General features: G+C 43.3%; 1 protein-coding gene across 3 annotated transcripts in view; it reads right to left on the bottom strand.

The window, feature by feature from the left end:
* Positions 1–6: 6 nt before the first annotated feature.
* Positions 7–20,653, bottom strand: part of BRD3 (bromodomain containing 3) — a 52,886-nt gene continuing 32,239 nt past the window's right edge. For 2 of the 3 annotated variants that reach the window (XM_085325298.1, XM_085325297.1), the window contains exons 5-13: positions 19,937–20,084; positions 18,306–18,520; positions 16,217–16,588; positions 7,066–7,194; positions 5,928–6,119; positions 4,824–5,059; positions 3,999–4,291; positions 2,002–2,130; positions 7–1,556 (exon numbers count right to left, since the gene is read on the bottom strand). In XM_085325298.1, coding sequence (XP_085181424.1) covers positions 1,441–1,556; positions 2,002–2,130; positions 3,999–4,291; positions 4,824–5,059; positions 5,928–6,119; positions 7,066–7,194; positions 16,217–16,588; positions 18,306–18,520; positions 19,937–20,084 — 1,830 coding nt within the window. In that variant the 3' untranslated portion in view covers positions 7–1,440. The remainder of the gene's footprint in view (positions 1,557–2,001; positions 2,131–3,998; positions 4,292–4,823; positions 5,060–5,927; positions 6,120–7,065; positions 7,195–16,216; positions 16,589–18,305; positions 18,521–19,936; positions 20,085–20,653) is intronic. The other variant, XM_085325299.1, reaches the window with a different exon arrangement.

Here is a 20,653-nt window from a genome sequence, read left to right as displayed (position 1 = left end):
ACTTATATATACATGAAATTAGGGACAGTGAAAATGGAGTGTGTTGCAGCAGTGCAGGTCAAAACATTAGGCTGGACTCATAAAAAAATTGGTAGCCTTAAAAAAATTTTTTTCTTCCTTTTTTTCTCCCCTTTTTTTTTCTTTTTACTATTATCATCATCATCATTGAGGTAAATGTTTCAGCGTCTGGAAACCTGCACCCTGTGCGACACAGAAGCAGCCTTCCCTTCCTAGGAGCTCACTGCTGATACAAATATAAGGAAAACAAAACCAAACCAAACCAACATCCCTYTCCGCTTCCCCCGCCAGCTCAGCCTCAGTTGGAGCTCAAATGCTCCTTTATTTCAAGCCCAGACTGAGGTGTTTGTCATGGAGAAGGTACTTAAGCACATGTCTAATCATGAACACGTGACTTGTTTGGTCACTCAGCTGGGATTGCTCTTTGAGGTCCAGCTGAGAATTTTAAGCTAAAACATGTTTTCAATTAAAAAAAAAAAAAAAAGCTTTCATAGCTTTCACAGACAGTGTCTTTTTCCTGTAAGAATTTTAAACAAAATTTTTTGTTAAAAATAACAATTCCAGGAAACCTGCGAGTGTCTCTTGCTCCCTTCTCTTCCCAGTGTTTCCCCAAGAAAAATTAAAACACTGAGCAGAAAAACAAACAAAAAAAAGCAACCACTCCTATTGCTCACGTGTTTAAAGTTAAGCTCATGCTTAAATACCTTCCTGAATAGGTACCTATGCCCTTACCAAGATTAAAGAAAAAGCAAAAAATACATGTTAACAATCCACAGTACATGAGATTTTTTTTTCTTTTTTGTTTTTATGTAAAAAGATGGTAGCATCTGACATTTCCATCACACTGTAGACTTCGAGATTAAGAATACTAGTGCTAATAACACACACACCAACTAGGTTCAAAGGCTAACATCTTTCAGATACAGTACCATTTTACAGAGATTTCTTTACAAAAAAAAAAAAAAGATTTTTTTCCTTGTGTGAGCTAAGTGGGCTTATTAAAAGGGAAGGCTTGGGGAGAGAGGGGAAGGGGTGCGAGGGAAGCGTACTACAAACCTCACAGGACTTTCTAGTGATCTCTTGCTAAGAGCTCAAAGTTCTTCCATTTCCCACCTTCTTCAGTAAAAATGTATTTTAGAGACTTTATGCAAAGGGAACTATTTGTCATAAAGTCTAGTCACACTCACGCACACGCAAAGATCTTTGACCTATTAAAAGCACCCCCCCAAAAAAAATGGAAGATCCTTTTTATAACACTGAATTAAAAAATAAAATAAAAATCAGAGCGAGAAAGAGAGAAAAAAAGAGAAAGAAACCTGACCACCGTGGAACAAGAGCGGTATATTAACGCGAGAAGGGAACACTGCAGAGTACTGGTGAGGGTGATGTCCGTTTTGTGTTTTGTCTGTAAGTGTCCGTAAGTCACTCCGAATCGCTGCTGTCCGAACTGGAGCCGCTGGAGCTGCTGCTCCCCGACTCCGAGGAGCTGCTGCTGCTGAGCCGGGAGGGGCCTCCGGAGGGAGCGGAGCCGGATTTCTCTGCGGGGAAGAAGGCAGCGGGGCGGTTATTTGCAAGACCGGGAACGGCCCGCGGTTTGCTTCTCCGGCCCCGGCCCTCCGCCGGCCGCGCGCCGTGCTTCTGCCTCCCGGCCTCCTCTCGGCAGGGCAGCTTCTCTCCCGCAGCCGCCGGGAGCTTCCCTGCAAACCCTTCCCCAGGCTGCAACTCGGGGCGCCCAGCTGCACCCCACTCCGCGTCCGCGCTGCACTGTTAAACGGGGGTGACTCTCACGGAGGTAAGCCCAAGGCTGGCAGAAGACAGTAATTTTGCCACAGTGACTAAAAAAATTTCTGGCTTCCGCCACCTTTTCCTTCTCCCAAACTGGATTCTTCTGTCTGAAGTTTACCTGCATCTATCAATCCTTTGCCTCTGCCCACATGCACAACTCTTCAGGCATCATTAGATCAGTAAAACCAGAACCATTACCTTTCTTTGCAGGTTTCTTGTTGTTGTTTAGCTGCCCGCTGACATCCTGTAACCGTTTTTCTAGTTCTTTCTTCTTTTCCTGAGCTAACTCTTCTTTAGACTTTGCTGCTTGTTTTTTTCCACTTGCAGCTGTGGAGGAGGAACGCATAATTTCTGAAACTGCATGATTGCGGAGGGAAAAAAGAGTGGACATCACTATTTTACAGGGCATGTAAATCTGTGCGACCACTTTGCAGCGCCACTGCAAAACTCAAGTGACCACACAGCAACTACACATCCCACATAGAGGACAACACGCAAAGTTGTCTGGATCATCCAATCGCCATCGTCCTGTAACATGCACTTTTTAAAATAGACCTCCTGCAAAGTATTTTAGAAGATAGAAATATCCATGTAATAACCTCGTAGTTACAGGTTACTTACCAGATAGTTATATGGTCAATAGTTACACATTTGTAATTACAGAATTGTTACATGGGTTTTCTGCCCTGTAAAATAAAGTGTCCCATTAAAGGTTGTCAGAGGCAAGCACATGCCATTAAAACTTAAGAAATCTATGCAAGAATTGAACTATGTTTTGTTATGTTGCTTTAAATATAAATTAAAACCCAACAGTAGCAAATGCTAGCAGGTGACAGCAACGTMGCTGTATCAGTTGCATTGGAAATGGCAAGAAGTACCAACAATATTCATGCTTCTGAGCAGAAGAAATCCCTCCTAGGAGGAATAATTCAACACAGGTGTTGGGGCCAGCATCAGGAGCAAGACCTGATATTCTGCCTGATCCAGCAAGGAAACACCTACATTTCTAGTTAGTGCTTCAAGTACTAATTAAAAAAAAAAATGGAAAGCACACCTGAAGAGGGTGTGCCCTGAACACTGAGCATTTCAAWAAGCAGCAGAGAGCAGGGGAGTCCGGATGTTGCCAGGTAGCACAGTCTCTGCAGTCCAGACAACGCCAGCCTGCCGGCGCGGGGTGTGCCAGTCTCAGAGGAGCGGGAAGATGTGTATCTGAGGTTGTCTGTGTTACTCCAGGCTTTGGTTCCAAAATAAAAGAATGCTTTCCCATTCCTAACAACTCTGGAAAATCTTTTCCTGAACTGTACTAGCAGCAAAGGGCTTGAGAAAAATCAAATTGGTGTATTAAAAAGTAAAAGGAAGGGTTAAAGCGTGATCTCTTCCTAGGCCTACCTGCAACCATGTGGTGCTAAAACGGAGGAGCTCCACGAGAGCTGTGAGTAGCTATGATGTTATTCTTTTAACCGGCTCGCTCTCTTAACTGACAAGTGAACGGACAGAGCCAGGACCACTTTAGGTAAGCAGCACACTATCGCTGGGCAGCTGGAGCTGACTTCTCAAGGGGCTGCARCAACTCATACTCCCTGTGGTTGAGGCACAGAGAAAAGCTTGTACCATATGCCTGTCAGCACATTAACATCTGCTCTCTGATTTGACAAAGACTGAGGATAATGCGGTGTGTGCTCAGGCCATCTAGAAAGATCAGTTTTGGAGCCAGTACATAACTCAAACACTCACATCCAGAACTCAGAGGTTACCCAGGTGAGTTACCCTTTGTGCAAGTCATTTGCTCCTTTGGCGCTCTGGATTCCAACCCTGCTTTTTATTCCCTTCCTAATTAGAAGATAAACTATTCAGGATAAGAAACCGATCCTTCCAGGTGTGAGTACCTAACACCTAACAGAATGAGGGTGTCAGTGCCTTCCAGATTCTAGATAAGCATTAAAGACATCTCACAGGTCTTGCAGAGGAACAGAGTAGTCCCTCCAGGTCTCCACTGGATGACATCATGGAAAGAAAGAAAGAAAGAAAAAAAATAGAAAGTTTCTGTATATTTTCTTCGGGAGAAAAAAATTGTCTAAAAATCCCTGTCACCACATACCCAACAGCTGGATAAGAGAATCTCAACAAACATGCCCAGACTCCAAAGCTGAGCCCAAGAGCTGGTCGGGGAACACATGCCCCAGGAGGTAACTTACAAAATGGTTTCCTTTGTTTTTTCTGTAAACAAGATTTCACGTATCTCTCCAGTTCTCGTAAAGTTGTGGGCTTCAATGTTTCAAAATCTATTTCTATCTCGTCGGGGTTGGAGTCCCTTAGGGAAGGTTCCCGCGACTGGATGATGTGCACGACCCTGCCCAGCTTCTCCCCTGGCAGGCGGTTGATGTCCAAGCTGAGCTGTCGTTTCTCATCATAGGTCATAGGCAGACCTTCCTCCTCCTCGTCGGAATCATAGGTTGCAGATGCCTGTTTGCCTCCTTTCTTGGGCTGCCTGGGGGGTTGGCAAGCATGGAAACATTCATGGGTATATAGGAGCAACAAACTCTCTTCCACTCCCCTTGTAATGAACACCCCAATGGTTTTGACTTTGAACCTCTAGCCAGATGGTTTGAATAGAACCAGAAGTTCTGAAAAAGTTCAGAAATCTGAGATCAACCATTCCATTCCTATTATATTTTGGCCCTTYGAGGCCAAACAACAAGCCCAAATAGCAGCAGGGGGGCAGCAATGAAACAGCATGTTGTTGCTGGTTGAGGAAATGGCAAAAAGCAAAATCTTATCTCAGAATCCCTGCCTGATCACTCTCGGAGTCGGACAGTGGAAATACGATGGCTCCAYTGCCAGCTCTAATTTTAAAACTCCCTGGAGATGCCTGGAAATGGGGATGCTATTCAATGGTGAGYTAACTGCTCTGACAACTGAGCTTCACCAGGGAATTCAATGGAAAGAGGAGGGATAGGAAAACAGGGCTGAAAGCTCTTGGCATTCCCACCTKAGACACCTAGCAGGACACAAGCTCTCACCTGTTAGCTGTGGTCGTGCTGTTTGCTTTTTTAGCTGGGGCTTTCTTCTGCTGGGTTTGTTTCGGTGGCTGAGCCACCTTGGGTTTCTTCTCCTCCTCAGCTTTTACTTTGTGCTTCTCTTTTTCTTTCTCTTTGTCTTTCTTTTTCTTCTCTTTTTCTTTCTTCTCTTTTTTTTTCTTTGGTTTGTTCACTGGCGCTTGTGACAATGCAGCTAGCTGCTCATGGACAGCTTTTAGCTGGTGAAGAAAATGAAAAAATTAATCAGACTTCAAGGTAAAGATAACTGATGCCTCCATCTCCARATATGCTTCCTCTGCATCCCATATAAGTATATCCTAAAGTTAGTGATCAAGCACAGTCTACTGATTGAACTCAAGCAACTTTGCTTGATCTGAAATAGTTTTAAAAAACTGTAGTATGAGTCTGCAGAAGCTGACTCGCAAGTGAAAGCTTAACTCTTAATTTATTCGCCCCTGAAAAACAATTTAACATAGCTCTACCTAGAGTGCCAACAACCTGCACTCCAGAATCCTGGGTTCTCTTCTCAGCTCTCCTCCTAGCTTGCTTTGAGACACTGGGTAAGCCACTTCATTAACATTTTGTCATATTACAGTAGCAGATACAAACACTACCACATTTGGCATTGTATATCTGCACAATAAGAAAGCCCCTGGCTTATGGGTTGACAACCACAACAGTCAAAACAGTTCACTTGCATAGACAGGGAACAGGGGGATGATAGACCACAGGAAACTTGCAGCAGATTTTGTTGTGCCTAAACTCTCTCACAAAACAGGTTTCAGTTCTTCCCAGATTTCTCATACTCTTTACACCTTCGTTCATGACAGCTGAGTGCCTCGATCCCAGAAGGAAGCACAGAGCACCAGCATCAAGAACGGCTATGCCAAAGAAAGTTAACATAATGTCAAAAATACGCATTTTTCATATCTGAGAGGCTTTTTCCTTGAGCTAGCAGAAGGGGAGATCGCTCTGCTGCATCCCAGTGTGGATGGGTTTTTAAGAACACAATCAGACCCTTCTTCCTGCTAAGTTCTTTCTACCACCCAGGCGTGCACACACAGACCCACAGCTCGGCCATTTTACCTGCTCCTGAAGCTCTGCTAGCCGAGTCGCCCGCTCTTCTTCCGAGTCAGAGCTATCCGAGTCAGAGGAGCTTTCCTCACTGCTGTGACTGCTCTCTGTGCTTTTGCTTACCACTGGTGCTGTTGGGGGAGGTGGAGGTGGGGCCTCTGCAGGCTCATCAGGCATCTTTGCAAACCTCATCTCAAAGACATCCTACAAAAAGCAGGGAGGAAAAAAATGTTGACAAGAGCAGCCTCAGCCACAAAGTCCTCACTCTGGCTTTTAAAACATACCAGACATCACACCATGGGTAAGGGTCTTACTTCATTGTGCAAGGTGCTGTACAAATAAACAACAAAGATAAGCACTTTAGAACAGGGGTCTGAAATCAGCATGGCAAAAGATGGCTCCTTCTCTCTTGAAGGARGAAATGAAAGGTTGCAGTGGGTTAGACTAGACTCAAAGTTTTCTGAATCCGAGATTTGTTTTTGGATGGAAAGGTTGTGGGAAGGTGACAGGCTCTCGCACCTCTGCCTCCTGGGAGGCTCCTACATTTTCCCTGAACTGGCTACTGCTAGAGACAGGCATGGGACTAAATGGATGCTAGGCTTGATCCATTCTAGTGTTTCTAACACACTTCCCTCTGGGTTTGCTTCACTTTCCGCTGCTCCTCCGCTCAGCACTGAGAAATCCCTGAGCTAGTCTTTAGCTCTTGCACAAAGGTCAGGCAGGAATCCTAGCCTTCAGGTGCCAACAGTGCAGCTGGCCTCAACGCCGAAATGCCCTACCAGCAGGTTTAGGCACTGGCTCTAGAATTGCGCGTGGATGGCACTGTTTTCAGTTTGCACAATTTCTCCCAGTTCTTCTAAGGTGTGGGTACAGAGGAGAAGGTTCTGTAAGCCCAAGGAAATTCTCCTATTACTTTACACAGCAACGATTAAAATGTTTCTCGAGTAGAACATGGCTTGTGGCTATGCCATGCAAAGAGCACTGTGGTTCTGCAGCAGAAAGCATCAAATGGGTATTTTTCCGAGGGCTAGAGGAATCATGGGTTCCTCCTTGCCAGTGCCGAGGACAGATCCATGCTCAGATATTCAAACAGTCCCCCTTACAGCTGAACTAAGGGTACTCTGAAAGATGCATTTACCAACATCTTTACCTGGAGCTTCCTGGCCATGGCTACCACTTCGTGGTCTGGAGGATTGTACTTGTAACAATTAGAGAACATTAACCGAATATCTGCTGCAAAACCTTGTGCATCCTGGTATTCTCGACTGTCCATTTTTTTCTGCAAACAAACAAGCCAAAGGGGAAGGGGAGAAAAAGCCATAAGCAAAAGGCATTTGTAGCAACTATATGGAGGCATGAACATCATGCAGAGAGCTCAGATCAGCTTTGGAAAAAAGAAAAAAAAATCATGTTTGTCTAAGAGTACAGTAGTTTGACCAGGCTCATTATTTCCTGAATCATACTTAGAATTTTTGCTAAAAGAGATAGTCGGGGCATTGGTATCATTTTACAGTAGTTTCAGCTTTTTTTCTAATAGCTTACTACAGAAGTTTGCCTGCATCCATGTTCTAATACAAAAATCTAAAATGACATGCAGGGAGTCACTTTAGAACAAGGGTTTGCTGGTTCAGAAAAAAATGTAAACAAGGAACACAGATGGGAAGGGTGGAAGATAACCAAGTTACAATTATACGAGTGCCTTCTGTGCTTATTTCTACATGATGCTTGTTTGTTTTTAAACACCTCTGTAGATTTGAAATGGCAGAAAAGATCATGACCATCTACTCCGACCTCCTGCTAATGCAGGGCATGAGTTTTGCTTAGTGATTCCTACAGCAACACTAGGCATTTACAGTTAAGCTACAGCATCCACTCCCGATTTAAAAAGTCCAACTGAGAGAACAAACAGAGAATTCACCTTTTAGGAATGTGTTCCTAATGTTATTTAGTAATGCASTGAGGACAAATATCAGGAGCTACATATTTGCACCTGGTTTCTTTCTCCCATTTTCTAGCTCTCACTTTCATCCATTTCCCTTGCTGTTTGTGACTTTACAGTTTGGGTTTACAGTTTACAGTATTCCCAGAGCTTAATTGATTCTATGCATGTTACTACTACTACTACACATAAAACTAACTTCAATTTCTCCTACCATAAGGGGATTTAAATAAATAAATAAAAGCTAACACGAGCTTTCATTTGCATTTAAAAGATCCAGGTTGAAAGAAATACTCTATTTGCCAAGCATTTGCAGGCCTCCCTTTTGTATCTCTAACACACCTGTATTCATCAGTGGAGTGGCTGCCTGGCAGACAGGCTGTAGATGTCTCCAGTGAAAAAAAGAGTGCTTAAGGTCTACCCAGACTACAAGTCTCAACACAAGCAAATTTCCCTTTCATTCAGTGGAAGCTAGAGATCACAGAATCACAGAACAGTTGAGGTTGGAAAGRACCTTTAGAGATCATCTAGGTGACCCTGCTGGAGCAGGGGTTTGAACTAAAGCAGGCTGCCCAGGACCATGCCCAGATAGCTYTTGAGTATCTCCAAYGATGGAGACTCTTCAAACTCCACAGGCAATCTGTTCCCATGCTCAGTCACAGTAAAGAAGTTTTTGCTTATGTTGTATTTCACAGATACATGTTAGACTTCATAACTACCTCAGGAGTATTGAAATGGCTCCCAGAAGTACTTTTGTTCTAAAGAATGGAGCAGAACTTCACCGTCAGTGAGGCAGCTGCAGCAGGACCTSCATGCAGGGCGATAACGTTTCTGCAGCACTCCCTGCTGTGCTGCAGCCAAACTGCTGTCAAAGTTTTGTTACGAGACCTCGTTCTCTTGGTGAGAAACCAGGAGAAAGAGCTGGAGCTCAGAGCTGCACTATAGAGATGGAAAAGGAAACAGATTTTTGCTCCTCCAATCTGAAGGAGAGCTGGTCTTGCCTGAAAAGCATTTCAGGCCTATTCCAAAGCAAAACAGTATGTTCAAAATAAGAGGGACCATTTATTTTAATATATGTCTTAGTGTATAAAAGGCTTTTTTGATGTGCTTGTATTTGTTTGGCATGCTCAATGGCTGACTATAGCCTACAAAGTACATTTCAGTGTCTGAGGCTTCACTTTCATCCAAAATCAATTCTTTTTTTCTAATCCAAAAGCATTTTAATTGGTAGAATATTTTTTGTTGTTTTCTTGTAAAGAAAAATTAATCTGTCAAAAAAAGAAAAGAGTTTAAATTGATGGGATGGAATATCTCTGGACTAAAARATCACTTTCAGATATTCAGCTGCTTAAAAAATTAGGTTGCATTTACAATTGCAAAACAGAGTAATGAACAGCAGGACTGGAAGAGGCCTGCTAGGCCATGCTCTGCCCCATGCAACATCTACCACAGCAATCTCACTTTTTCACTCTGCAATCAATTCTATTGCTTAATAATCATTAATGTTCAGGAGTTTGTTCTCTAGCATAAAATGCAACTCTTACTCTAAGGTATGACCTGCCCTGTACACTGTGGATGCAGAGAAAACTTGTTGCCTCCCCTTTTACAGCAATCTTTTTGTATGTTTGAAGACATAATGTCTCCCTTCCATTTTCTCAAGACTAAACTGCCTCAGCTCCATCATCTGTCCTCAAAAAGCACGATTTCTAAACCTGCCATTGCATTCCCCAGGAGTCTTAACAAAGAAGTTGAATCCAAACAATTTATCATTCAACATCCACATTATGGCTTTCTTGTCCCTATCTCGTAATTCCAGCATATTTTTAAATTCAAGGTCTCAGGACATGAGGCCGGGRTAGCCACGTGGCATGGCTTGCAGGCAGTAGGGTAGGTGCTGATGAGGGCTAGGGCCACATAATTCAAATAACCGCAGCAATGAAAACATTATCTCCATCAGCTAGGGAAGACTCAGCCTGATTTCTGGGAGCCTAATTGCACCTTACAGAAACTATCTCAACAAGAAGAGCTGCTTTTTGAAGCCCCTTTTCTATTACCTCAGAAATCTTCTAAGAATAGGTGCAATTAAAGAAATCTTTAAAAATTCTCTGGAAGAATGTCTCTTTGCTTAAAAAAAACCCAGACTCAGCTGCTCTGAAACCACTGCAATTCACTTTAAGAAAATTAACTGACTAGCATATTTATATTCCCGGAGGAAGTGCTTTATTCCAAAAGTAAACATTTCATATAAATCCTCTTACACAGTGAGCGCTATTGCTTGTTCACCACTGCATAAATAAAAGGCAGAGACATCTATATTGCCTCTGCTGTGACCCAAAAGCCAGAGGAAAGAGCTGGAGGAGCTGCTCCGAGCTGCACCTTGGCATATGACAGCTGGCTCCTGGCTGCCCTTGCTCAGGCAGAAGTGCARTGCTCCTAAAGCCACCAGGTTCCCGCAAGCATTTCACCTGCCAAGGGGAAATAACGCTGCTGCCTCAGAGTGCTTACAGGGCAATCCATGCTCGTCTCCCTCTCTCCCCGTTTTCATCCTTTCCTCTCCGTACTCCGAACACGTTCTCTGCTCTTTTTTCTCCCTTCAGTGATGAGCAYCAGAGCATTTATGTGGAGCTGTGCTCATTGGTGACAAACCTCTGGAGACTTCTCCCTCAGTGCTAGCTCCAGGATGGTGCTTCATCACACCCCTTCGCTCCCTGCTGCAAGCCCAGAGCTCAGCTACAGCTCCTCAGTCTCTCACCTGCCATAGACAACCATGACCACCAACCTGCCTCCTCCACCACGCACCTGGAGAAAGCAAGTCTCTAAACCATTCTGCAGCACACCTTTGCTTGCTGTACAGCGCGAGAAAAATGCTCCTACATGAGGGACATTCCCCGAAGAAAACAAAAACAAAAAAAAACCAAACCGCATATAACCAGAGAACTAAAGTGACAAGCAATTAGGTATTGTGGAATCTACTTTAGCTGCAGTAACGTTTGCGTTTAACTTTCTTACATAATTCAAGATTAGTTTGAAGGCCATTAGTGGTACCACTTTACCGCAACCACTGTCACTTGCGCAGAATTACATCTAAAACCTTTCAGAGCCACAGAGAAAGCCACCTCACACTGGAGAATTACACTGCTTACAAGTGGCAGGTTTCTGCTCCATGCACTTACTATATTATATTCCCCATCTCAGCGAATCCATGCTATTATCTACAGGCCAAGAGCAAAAGATAATAAAACACTTCACAAAAAAAATAATACCAGACAGCACTTCAAACAAGTTTATTAAGAAAAATTCTACCATGTGGAAAGACAAATTCAGAGTCTTCACATATGAAAGACTCCACTGGGTCTGCCACTAATTTGTCTCCAGCTTTCTGCCCTATGCTGCTAAAGTACAGAAGGAGAACATCACCCACACTTGCAGAAAAAGTGCAATCAGAGATCTGTTTCTAAAAAGAGTAAAATTATGACTATAAAGACATTCAAGTGTGAAGATGGCAGCAATCCAAGGAATCACAGCACTGCACATACTCTGCAGAATATGGCACAGAATCCTTTCCAAAGAGAAGCCACCAAACCACGTCTCAAAAATACRTTATTCATACGCACATTCCTCTGTTAAAACAAATGTAAACTTCATCTCCACAGCTTTTAGCTTTTGCAATTCTTATAYTGTCTTTGCGTTTGCTAATAGGGATGGTGTATATTTCTTGCTCCTCACTTTCCTTTTAGCAATAAAATCYTAGAGCAGTGGAACTTAGAGGAAAGGAAGGTAGGATGCAGCAAGTATGGATGGGCACCACAGCCTGAGGGATTTCTGTTACTGTGATGCAACTTTTCTTTCCGATTATTGTACAAGTGTATATCCTATATTATGTGATCATAATATAGCTGGAGCTTGTCCTTAAGAGTCCCAAGTGGACCATGACTGGAAGACTGCCTTGCTAACAGCAAAATCCAGTGCCTTGATAACTGCAAACTTCAAGGTGATTTGCAAGGACAGGACTGATCTGGGATCTGGTGGAACAGCAGAAGGGCCTCTGGCTAAAATAAGGCCCATACTTATATTTCCTCTTCGAGACAGGTGTTAAACTCTTCAAAAGMCATGTAGTTCTCAAGTCCCCAGTCATATGAAGAGCTGAAGAACTCTGCAACTCCAAAGGGAAAGTCCTCTGCGTGTATGATACCTGCCTGTGAAAGCCAGAACCAAAACATTTCATGGCCTGTGGCAACTACTGTGGCTGTGCGCTAAGCAGCCTGAAATTAAGTCTGGGTTACCAAATGTCCTTACCAACAGTGCATGATCTTCTCAAGTCGGCTGGCAGTCTATCAGTAAGTGATGTGAAACTTCAAGGAACAGTAGTAGTAARCCATAAGAGTACCTAGCAGAAGGGTATGATTCCTTTCCTACCAAATCCAGTCTTTTTAGAATACTTTTTCTAGGGTCCTACTGAAACTACTTGATCTTTTTCTCAGCAGCAGAGACTAAACATAGGTTGGAAAAGTGTAAAACGTTACTAATGTGAAAGTCATTGCAATACTGTTTGTGTGGGTACAATAACTGGTCTCTATCATTCTCGCAGGAGACTTTACTGCAYTGAGAGTGATGGCTCCCCTATTAAATGCAGGTTGCTGCATATTACCTATGATTGGGCTCCTCAGTAGCCTTTACAGGAATTTGCAAAGCTTGGGTCGCTTACCTTACAAAGTCCTTCAACTCTCTAAAGTTGTCGAAGTATAGGCTGAAGGGGGACACTACAGGCTAGGACAAGGGGCTCTTCTRTCATGGAACTGACTTCTCCATGGCAAAGTCAGTCCTCTCCTTCCAGAGGAAAAGACCTGAACATGGATCAGAGAGGGGCATACAATGATGAAGCCATTAAAAATCAGATCTGTAATATTATGACCTGCCCTGGAATAACTCAACCACCAGCACAGCCATATTAAAAATTACCGATTCTGTGAAAAAGCAAAGATATCACTGAGTTGCAAAGGAGATAAAAAAAAAATAGCAGCTTACATGGACAATATAGCGCTGCAAGGACACTTCTCTGGAACAAGCAACACARTATGAAGAGGTAGGTGGTTTCAGAACTGAAGGAGGCATCTGATGAAAGAACTTCATTAGCTGTACTGGCAAATACATAAGCAYGGTTGGTTCCTTGACTGGATCTGACAGAGCAGATGAATCCACAACTKGGTGCTAGCAGAGTTAATATAGAGTCTTATTTCAGTTGGACCATTAAGTTGYTCATGCTTTGGACTAAAATGGTATCAGTAGACATGTTACATTGGTGCAACCAACAAGATGACAGCAGGCTACTGAAGGTACAATGAACTTCTATAGAGAAGTTACAGTATTAAAACTGCTGATGCCTAAGCAGAAATTGGTATGGTAATACTGGATCTAAAATGARCAGCCAGAAGAAGAGATGCTGAGGGATAGCTCAGGTGCTTATCTTAAGGACATCATAGGCTTGTCCAGATTGTCAAGCGATAGAAGACTGAATATTTTGTTGTTTCTCAGTTCTTAGTCACCTTGATGCAATACGGACTTTTGACACAGAGCTCAAAGAAAGGCTTATCTGAATGAGCACCCACAGGTAAAAAGTTATGCAGGCTCGAGTACTTGAGGTTAATTCTCTTATCTACTAAAGAATGTGTATATGGCACAAGCATTTGTGCAGAAAAAGGATCCCTGAACAAAGCCTTGATGAAATCAGTGGAAATACCAGCTTTGACAGAATCAGGTTTTCACTTCCAAAGTCTGCAGGGGGTTATCTAGCAGGCTACCAGGTCTCTGGAGAGACCCACAACATCCTATGAAGTCAAGGAGATATGAATGAGCCGAGAATAGGACTGGAAGGACTAGGTTCATCAGCAGTCCTACTGAAATCAGTTAAGTAACTCAGTGAGTTGATCTGGAATGTAGCCACCTAATGACTTGTTTTCAAAAGGCTAATAGAGAAAAGGCTATCAATAACTGTCCATCCTTCTAACCCAATAATGAAAAGAGCAATTGCACTGATCAAGAGATACTTCTTCCCATCTCAATCATTCCCGAAACACAGATATCCTTGAAACTCCATTAAAACTACTAGACAGTTTATAGACTCTTAAGAGCAGATATTGACATGTAGCCTACAAGAAGCCTAGGCAAACATAACTGTGTGGACAGTATACGTGATATCATGCATCAAGATACCTGATGACACCTAAGTACTGCACCTCTGATCTGATATACAGAATAATACTGACAATCCCATTTACAACCTGTTACTGCTCACAGTCCAGCTTGCACTGGGCCTGGCCTCACTCTCAGTAAAGCCACTCAAAGGAGCTAGTGACTTCTGGAAGGAAGTAGATCAGAATGCATGAGCTGAGCCTGCTTTAAGCACGAGGCAGGAATACATAACCTTCTGAAGTCCCTTCCAACCTGAATTACCTTACAATCCTGTGATCCAAACCATGAGGACAGACCTCTAAACTAAGTGGAGAAGAGTGACTTCACTGCAAAAACAAGTGAACAAATTTCAACAGCAAGGTATAGAGTCATGCTTTAATAAAAAAAMCAAATAAAAATAAATAAATAAATAAGGCATGCAAGGACTAAGTAGGCCCTCTGTACTGGCTGTCCTAAATCAGCCATATGGCAGGTGCATCACGGTGTCAAAATGAAGGGGAACTTCTCCCTCCATCATCCACTCTCAGAGCAAGAGAGAATGGAAACTTACTCCAGAAAACATTGGCGCCTTCCTCTATCAGCAGAACTGTAGAGTCAGCACCAGTGTTCCAGTCTCCCAGACTACCACATTGCCCTTTCTCCTGCCACCACCACTGCTCTGGGTTCCCTCTTCTTGCCTAGAAGCTTTCCTCTCCTTTATACAGCCCCTGAAGCAATTAATATATTCCAAAAATCACTGAATCTATCCCCAGTCTCTTGGTCTTGACTGGTCTTCACTTCAGGAGAGCTTCCCCGAGCCTATTTCCCTTTCTCCTGTCAAAGCTAAAGCCTTTTGCTTTCAGCTCAACTCACCATACTTTCCCTCCTCTCCTTCCCTGGAGGTTGTTGTAGGCCTTTAACACAGTTTGGCGCTATTACAAGTCTAAGACAACACTGCGTGTTGCACTGGCTTATGTTAATTCCACCACAGCTTACTAGCAACGCTTTCACCAACACAGACCTGGTCCAATCTGTATGAACCCAATCAAAAATAACGCTTAGCACTTAGTACCTCTCAGACCACAGATCGCTGTCCTCACAACAGCCCTGTGAGGTAGGTTAAGTATTTTTATCCCCATGTTATAGATGGGAAAACTGAGGCAYAGAGCTGCAGGAAACTTGCCCAGGATCACAGTTTCAGAATGGTGATTAAGACTCAGACACTCTTGGCCTAATCCTCAATGCACAGACCACGACAACTATGTTCTCACCACTAAAAACTACTACTATAAATACTTTTTAAAATATTGCAACTGTAGTAAAAATCCCTGCAACTTCATGCCTGAAGAACCTGGCACATCAGAGCATTATGCACTGCTAAATTTTGCGTAGGATTTGCCAAAGAAGCTGGAAAGAATCAGGAATGTGGCCACCCTTTGGTCACCTGGGCATTTTAGACAAACTCAGGCACTGCTCAGTGGGGACAATGCACCTTTGGCATGCTAGCCTAAGTCAGCAGAAACACCTCAACTCCCTGTACATGGAAGAAAGTCTCACCTCCACCAATACAGATTCCAATGGCCAGATGCCAAACAGAAGATGGGAACTAGAAAACCAAAGCTTTGCTCCATGGATATATAGGAAGGATTCAGAGAAACCTCCCAAGCGATGGCAAAAGCACCTTAAACTTTGAACTATACTAAACTAAGCTCTAAAAGACAGACATAAACCACACAAGCATCATATTATTTCTTCCCCTCTCCTGAGTACCAGGTGATCATCAAGTTCCAGTTAGAATCACTCAGTGTAAGCCTATCTGGACCACACATCATGTCAACAAGTAGGTAGGCGGCAGCTTCTGGAACTGGGATACTATCAACTGAATCTTACACAATACTGCACCTCTTCTTCTCAGAGGGCAATGCAGTCCCAGGGACATGAATTTAAATAGCTGAACTATCCACAAAGAGGAGAGGACGACTTTATACAGTCTGCATTGCAGGGAAGAAAAAAGACATCCCTCTTCATAGGGAAAAACAGGGAAGCAAACAAAATATAAAAATACCTAAATGATATCCAAACAGGAYCAGTTTTCTACCCTTGTCCCCCCTTTCCCCTCCCCCAAGAAGGAGCCAGTCCTCTGCAATCAGAGGGCCATGACATCCTGCAAAAGAGGTGGTAAATGTGGACGTACTTTAACAGTACTGAGATCCATGGGGTGTTTGATAATATCATGATAGTCATGTAATTCCAAGGCCTCTGCATCAACAGGCTTATAAAAGGGCCATGCATAGGCTGCATGCTTTTTTGAGAGCATCTCCTTGAGAATGCTGTCACAGTACTTGAGGTGCTCAGAGAGTTTGCCCTTCTTCCCTGCATGCTGGGGGACCTCTCCATCTTCAAGGTCTTTCTTTGGTGGTTTGATGGGTCGGCCACCGCTCTCCCGTCGAGCGATGATTTTGGCCTGCTTGGGGTCTGAGAGGAGGGTGGGCGACTCGCTTCGGCTGGCAGTGATCGCAGAGGTGGTGGGGGTGGTTGTGTCCGCTTTTCGCTTCACTCCCTTTTTCTGAAAGGGCAAAGAGACAAACCTCATGAGCATGCACCCAGTTCCCATGCTATGCTAGCAGAAACCTAGCACAATTCATCCTTTTTTTCCTGAGATCTGCCTGTCCTCTGACAGAAAACAGAATTACTTCACTGGGACAAATGGGATTTGTGACTAGAAGCTTCAAAACTCAATTCAGTGACTACAGCACGATGTATTACCACGTCATCTGAGCCACAGTAACCAGCCATTCGCACGTCTCCAACCCAACCCCAGACATGATGCAAAACGTGATAGTTCTATGTATTTCACTGAGATTTAAACTAAGGACTCTTACCTCATGTTTGCCAAGGGAAAGGAGTGCGCCCAGTCGATTACTGCAGCTCAGCTGATGCATGGTGACTTAGTAAGTGTCAGTAACTTAACCACATGTCTGAGTCCCCACTGGCAGGATCTGGCTATRAGTTCTGAACCAAAGCATATTAATCATCAAAGACCCATGAGCCCTCACTCCCTTGAATTTAGTGGATGTGCCAAAGTAGATTGCTTATTACAGACAAGAATAAGAATGTAATGATTTTGCCTCAAGTAAATAAAACATATCTCTCATAAATTCAAGCTGTGACTGTTCAGCCAGCTCTCTCTTGTGCTCCTGTGAAGGATTTATTCCTCTGGAGGGGRGAAAAATGGGGGAAAAAAAGTGTTCCCCCACGAAATCTAAGAGGAATCTTAAATAAATCTCAAGTACAACTTGCTTTGCAGCATGTATTTGGCAAACTCACTTTTATGTTCAACCATGAGTTTTAAAATTAAACTGATCCTCAGMAGCAAGTTATTGAGACAGAAATTGCAGTATGAATGAGACAGGCTTCTGAAGAGGACAGAGCTTAGCTGTAAGAAAATCTGACTTCCAATTTCCTTAGTAATTCCCAAACTGGAGGTTCAACTAAGCAAAACAATAAATTCAGTGGGTCTGCTAGCCCATGCAATCTCATGTCAGCAAACATCAATATTGCTGCAGTTAATTTCCTAGATCCCCCACCTCCAAAAAAAAAAAAAAAAAAAACAAAAAAACCCCTATCTATCTTTAAGCTGTTTTCACCATTTTAAAGCATTAAACAACTTGCTAGGAAAACTGCAATTATTTAGAGCAAAGTTTTCATTTACCATAAATTAACACAGTAAATAATGAAACACYAGTGACAATTCCCAGATTACTCAGTAAGGAAGACAGAACTAATAGACTCAAAACATGCAGGCAACATCCAACTCCTGCAACTGGAGTGACAGGCTTATCCTGAACTGCTTTATGGCAGAGAGGAATATTACTAGTGCTGGAGTCTGTAAATCTTAAAGAAACAACCCCAATAAAATCAAGGGGTCGGTTACAGAGAGAAGAGATGCTTTGGGTTATAGGGTGCAAAATTGGGGAACTTCTGACACTTCTGGCTCACGAAGCATCAGCACTGGCAAAAACTATGGTCAAATGAGAGCTTTTAATTGAGGCAAAGCAATTAAAGTCGACAACCCCTCAGCTAGGATGAGGTAAAACTTTTCTCAACCCACTCAAACTTGATGGCAACTTATCTAAGCACATCTCAAAAGGAAAATGATGGTCAGAGAGGCARGGAGTCAAATGCAAAGTAAAGTAATGCATATAACCAGCAGTGAGGGGATGAAAACAAGCACTGCGTAGCAATATTGCCTTCTCAAGAGGAAGGGGTTGAGTTCTGTTTACCTTGACTACCGGTGGCGTAGGAGGAACCACGGGCATTATCGGAGCAGGAGGCGGAGGGGGAGCAGCGGCAGGAGGGGCAGTGACAGGCGGTACATTAGCAGTGATGGTTGGCACAGGGGTGGCAGCAATGACGGGCGTCTGAGACACGGCTGGAGGGACACTCTGGAACGGGGCCGGCGGGGAGACGGAAGACACGGCCACTGCTTGCTGCGTTCCTTTCAAACAACAAAGTGAAAACACACTGCAATGTACTGATGGTTACAAGAACTGACAAGACATCGGGAACAAAGTGACACTRCTGCCACTGGACTGTGTAACCATGGGCTTGGCCGAAGACCCCAGTTTAGGGCCACAGGAAGAGCAAGGAGGACACTGAGTGTGATTTGCTTGGTGCTGTTACCAGGGGTCAAAAAAGCTGAGGAATCACTGACCTAAATCTTTCCACTGTGAGCTTTAAGCTGGCCACATGCAAGCAAAATACTCCAAGCTTTGCATTTGAGCTGTGCTGCTCTGGGACAGCTTTCACCCCTCTGGCTGCTTGCAAAGCTATCCTGCTCTCAGGAAAGAGTAGAAGCTCAAAGAAAGGAAAAGGAAGGAAATTACTCTTTTGGACAGGTGTTGTTCTGAGCAGACTTCAATCTGGAAGTGCTTTTGGTAGGCATGGCCAAGAGTTCAAAGCACTTCAGATTCACCATGAGTTATAAAACAAMAAATAACAGAGGTGGGAATTCAGCTCATGCCTCCTGATACCCAGGCAAAGGTCTCTTACGCCACACCTGCAAAAAGAATTGCTCACTAGTCCAAAAATGAAGGGGTCAAATCTAGTAATTAATGAACAAAGTAGCAATATTCTCCTACGTTTTTACAGCAGCTTTTATGAAAGAATGCTGAAAAAACAACATCACAAATTTCTCTGAGCTTGGATGAAGTTGCAGTTGCATTTGGCACCTGARATGCAGGAAAACAAAACAAAAAACAAACAAAAAAAAACAGTTGACTTTCCCAGAGCAACAATTAGACCTTGTTTACAGAAAATGCTTGCAACAATTTAATTCAGCCCACACAAGCTCCTTTATGAATTGTTTTGCCCTGCTTAGGGATGTTTCAGTCTTAAGCCCGTTTAGAATCAGCTCAAGGTAAGTAGAACTAAACTTAGTTTCAACCATACATAATTTTCTACATAGCCTTTTGCAATAGCATAATAAATCCTTTTTGGTGATCACACTTCATTCTAGGTATAAACCTAGGTTCAAAGAAGCTTTCTGTGCCACAGTCTGCCACTTGTAGTAGACTGGAGTGTCTAGTTACCTTGTGTCTTTCTGCCTCCATTTCTTCTTCCTGTAAGGAAAGCAACAGCATTTCCCTCCCTCACTGAAGCGTTGTGTGGATGCATACRTTACAGATGGTAAGATGTTTGTATGATATAGGCAGAGGGGCTTTAAGACAGACAAGCTTTGAAATAATGAGTGATCAGTATCTAGAAATCTTGCACTCTCTTCCTCTGCTCTAACCATTAGATTACACACTCCTTTCCTGGCCTCCTCAACATTTGCACAGTTAGGCAGCTTGGAAGGCAAGTCAGCCTCAGCGACAGACTTGTAATATTCACTGTCACTGGACTAGCTTAATACCTGCACTCTGTGCACCTGCTGATGGCTTGCGACCTTTGCCTTTAGGAACTGGGGGTAATAATTCAACTTCCTCCTGAGGCATCTGGGCAACCTTCTGCAGAAATATCTTCTCCAGGGCTTGGGCCATGAGGACGATGTCATCTGTAGGCTGCAGGGACGAGAAGACAAGACAGCACTATGCCACCCATATGTTAGATGCAAAGAGGCTCACRAGCAGTCTTTGAAATCCTCAGTGACACTGCCCTTCAAATAACTGATGGTATCCAAGCTCTGAGAATAAACAGACCACATCTTCTCACTGCTTTTATGCTAGCCTCTTGCTCTTCCTTCTGGTCTAATACGTACATATTACTGCCTCCAAGTACACTGCATTCAAAGAGTATCAGGACTTCTAGGAGTCCTGATGACTAGCACACTATAAGCTTAAAAAGCAGAAAATTGGAACAGATGAGCTGTCCACTGCTGCTTGCCAGCAAATCTAAGAGAATAGCAAAAACATATTCTCTGTGGCTCAAACTAATTAACTTATTTCTGTTTGTTCTCTATTAGGGGTCAATGATGACAAACCATTGTAGAAAACACAATGCAAGCAACACAGCCTTTTAACAACACAACAAAACAGCAAACAAGCCAAACCCAAAATAATAATATGCAATCACAAGGTACACATGTATTATGAAACACTGTCAGAGAACAGTTATACTGCTTACTGAACTG

The sequence above is a fragment of the Rhea americana genome, unplaced genomic scaffold, assembly GCF_003343005.1.
Source record: "Rhea americana isolate MKP2758 unplaced genomic scaffold, rheAme1 scaffold_97, whole genome shotgun sequence".
Lineage (NCBI taxonomy): Eukaryota > Metazoa > Chordata > Aves > Rheiformes > Rheidae > Rhea > Rhea americana.
The sequence above is the reverse complement of the archived record's forward strand: the minus strand, read 5'-3'. Positions and strand labels throughout refer to the sequence as shown.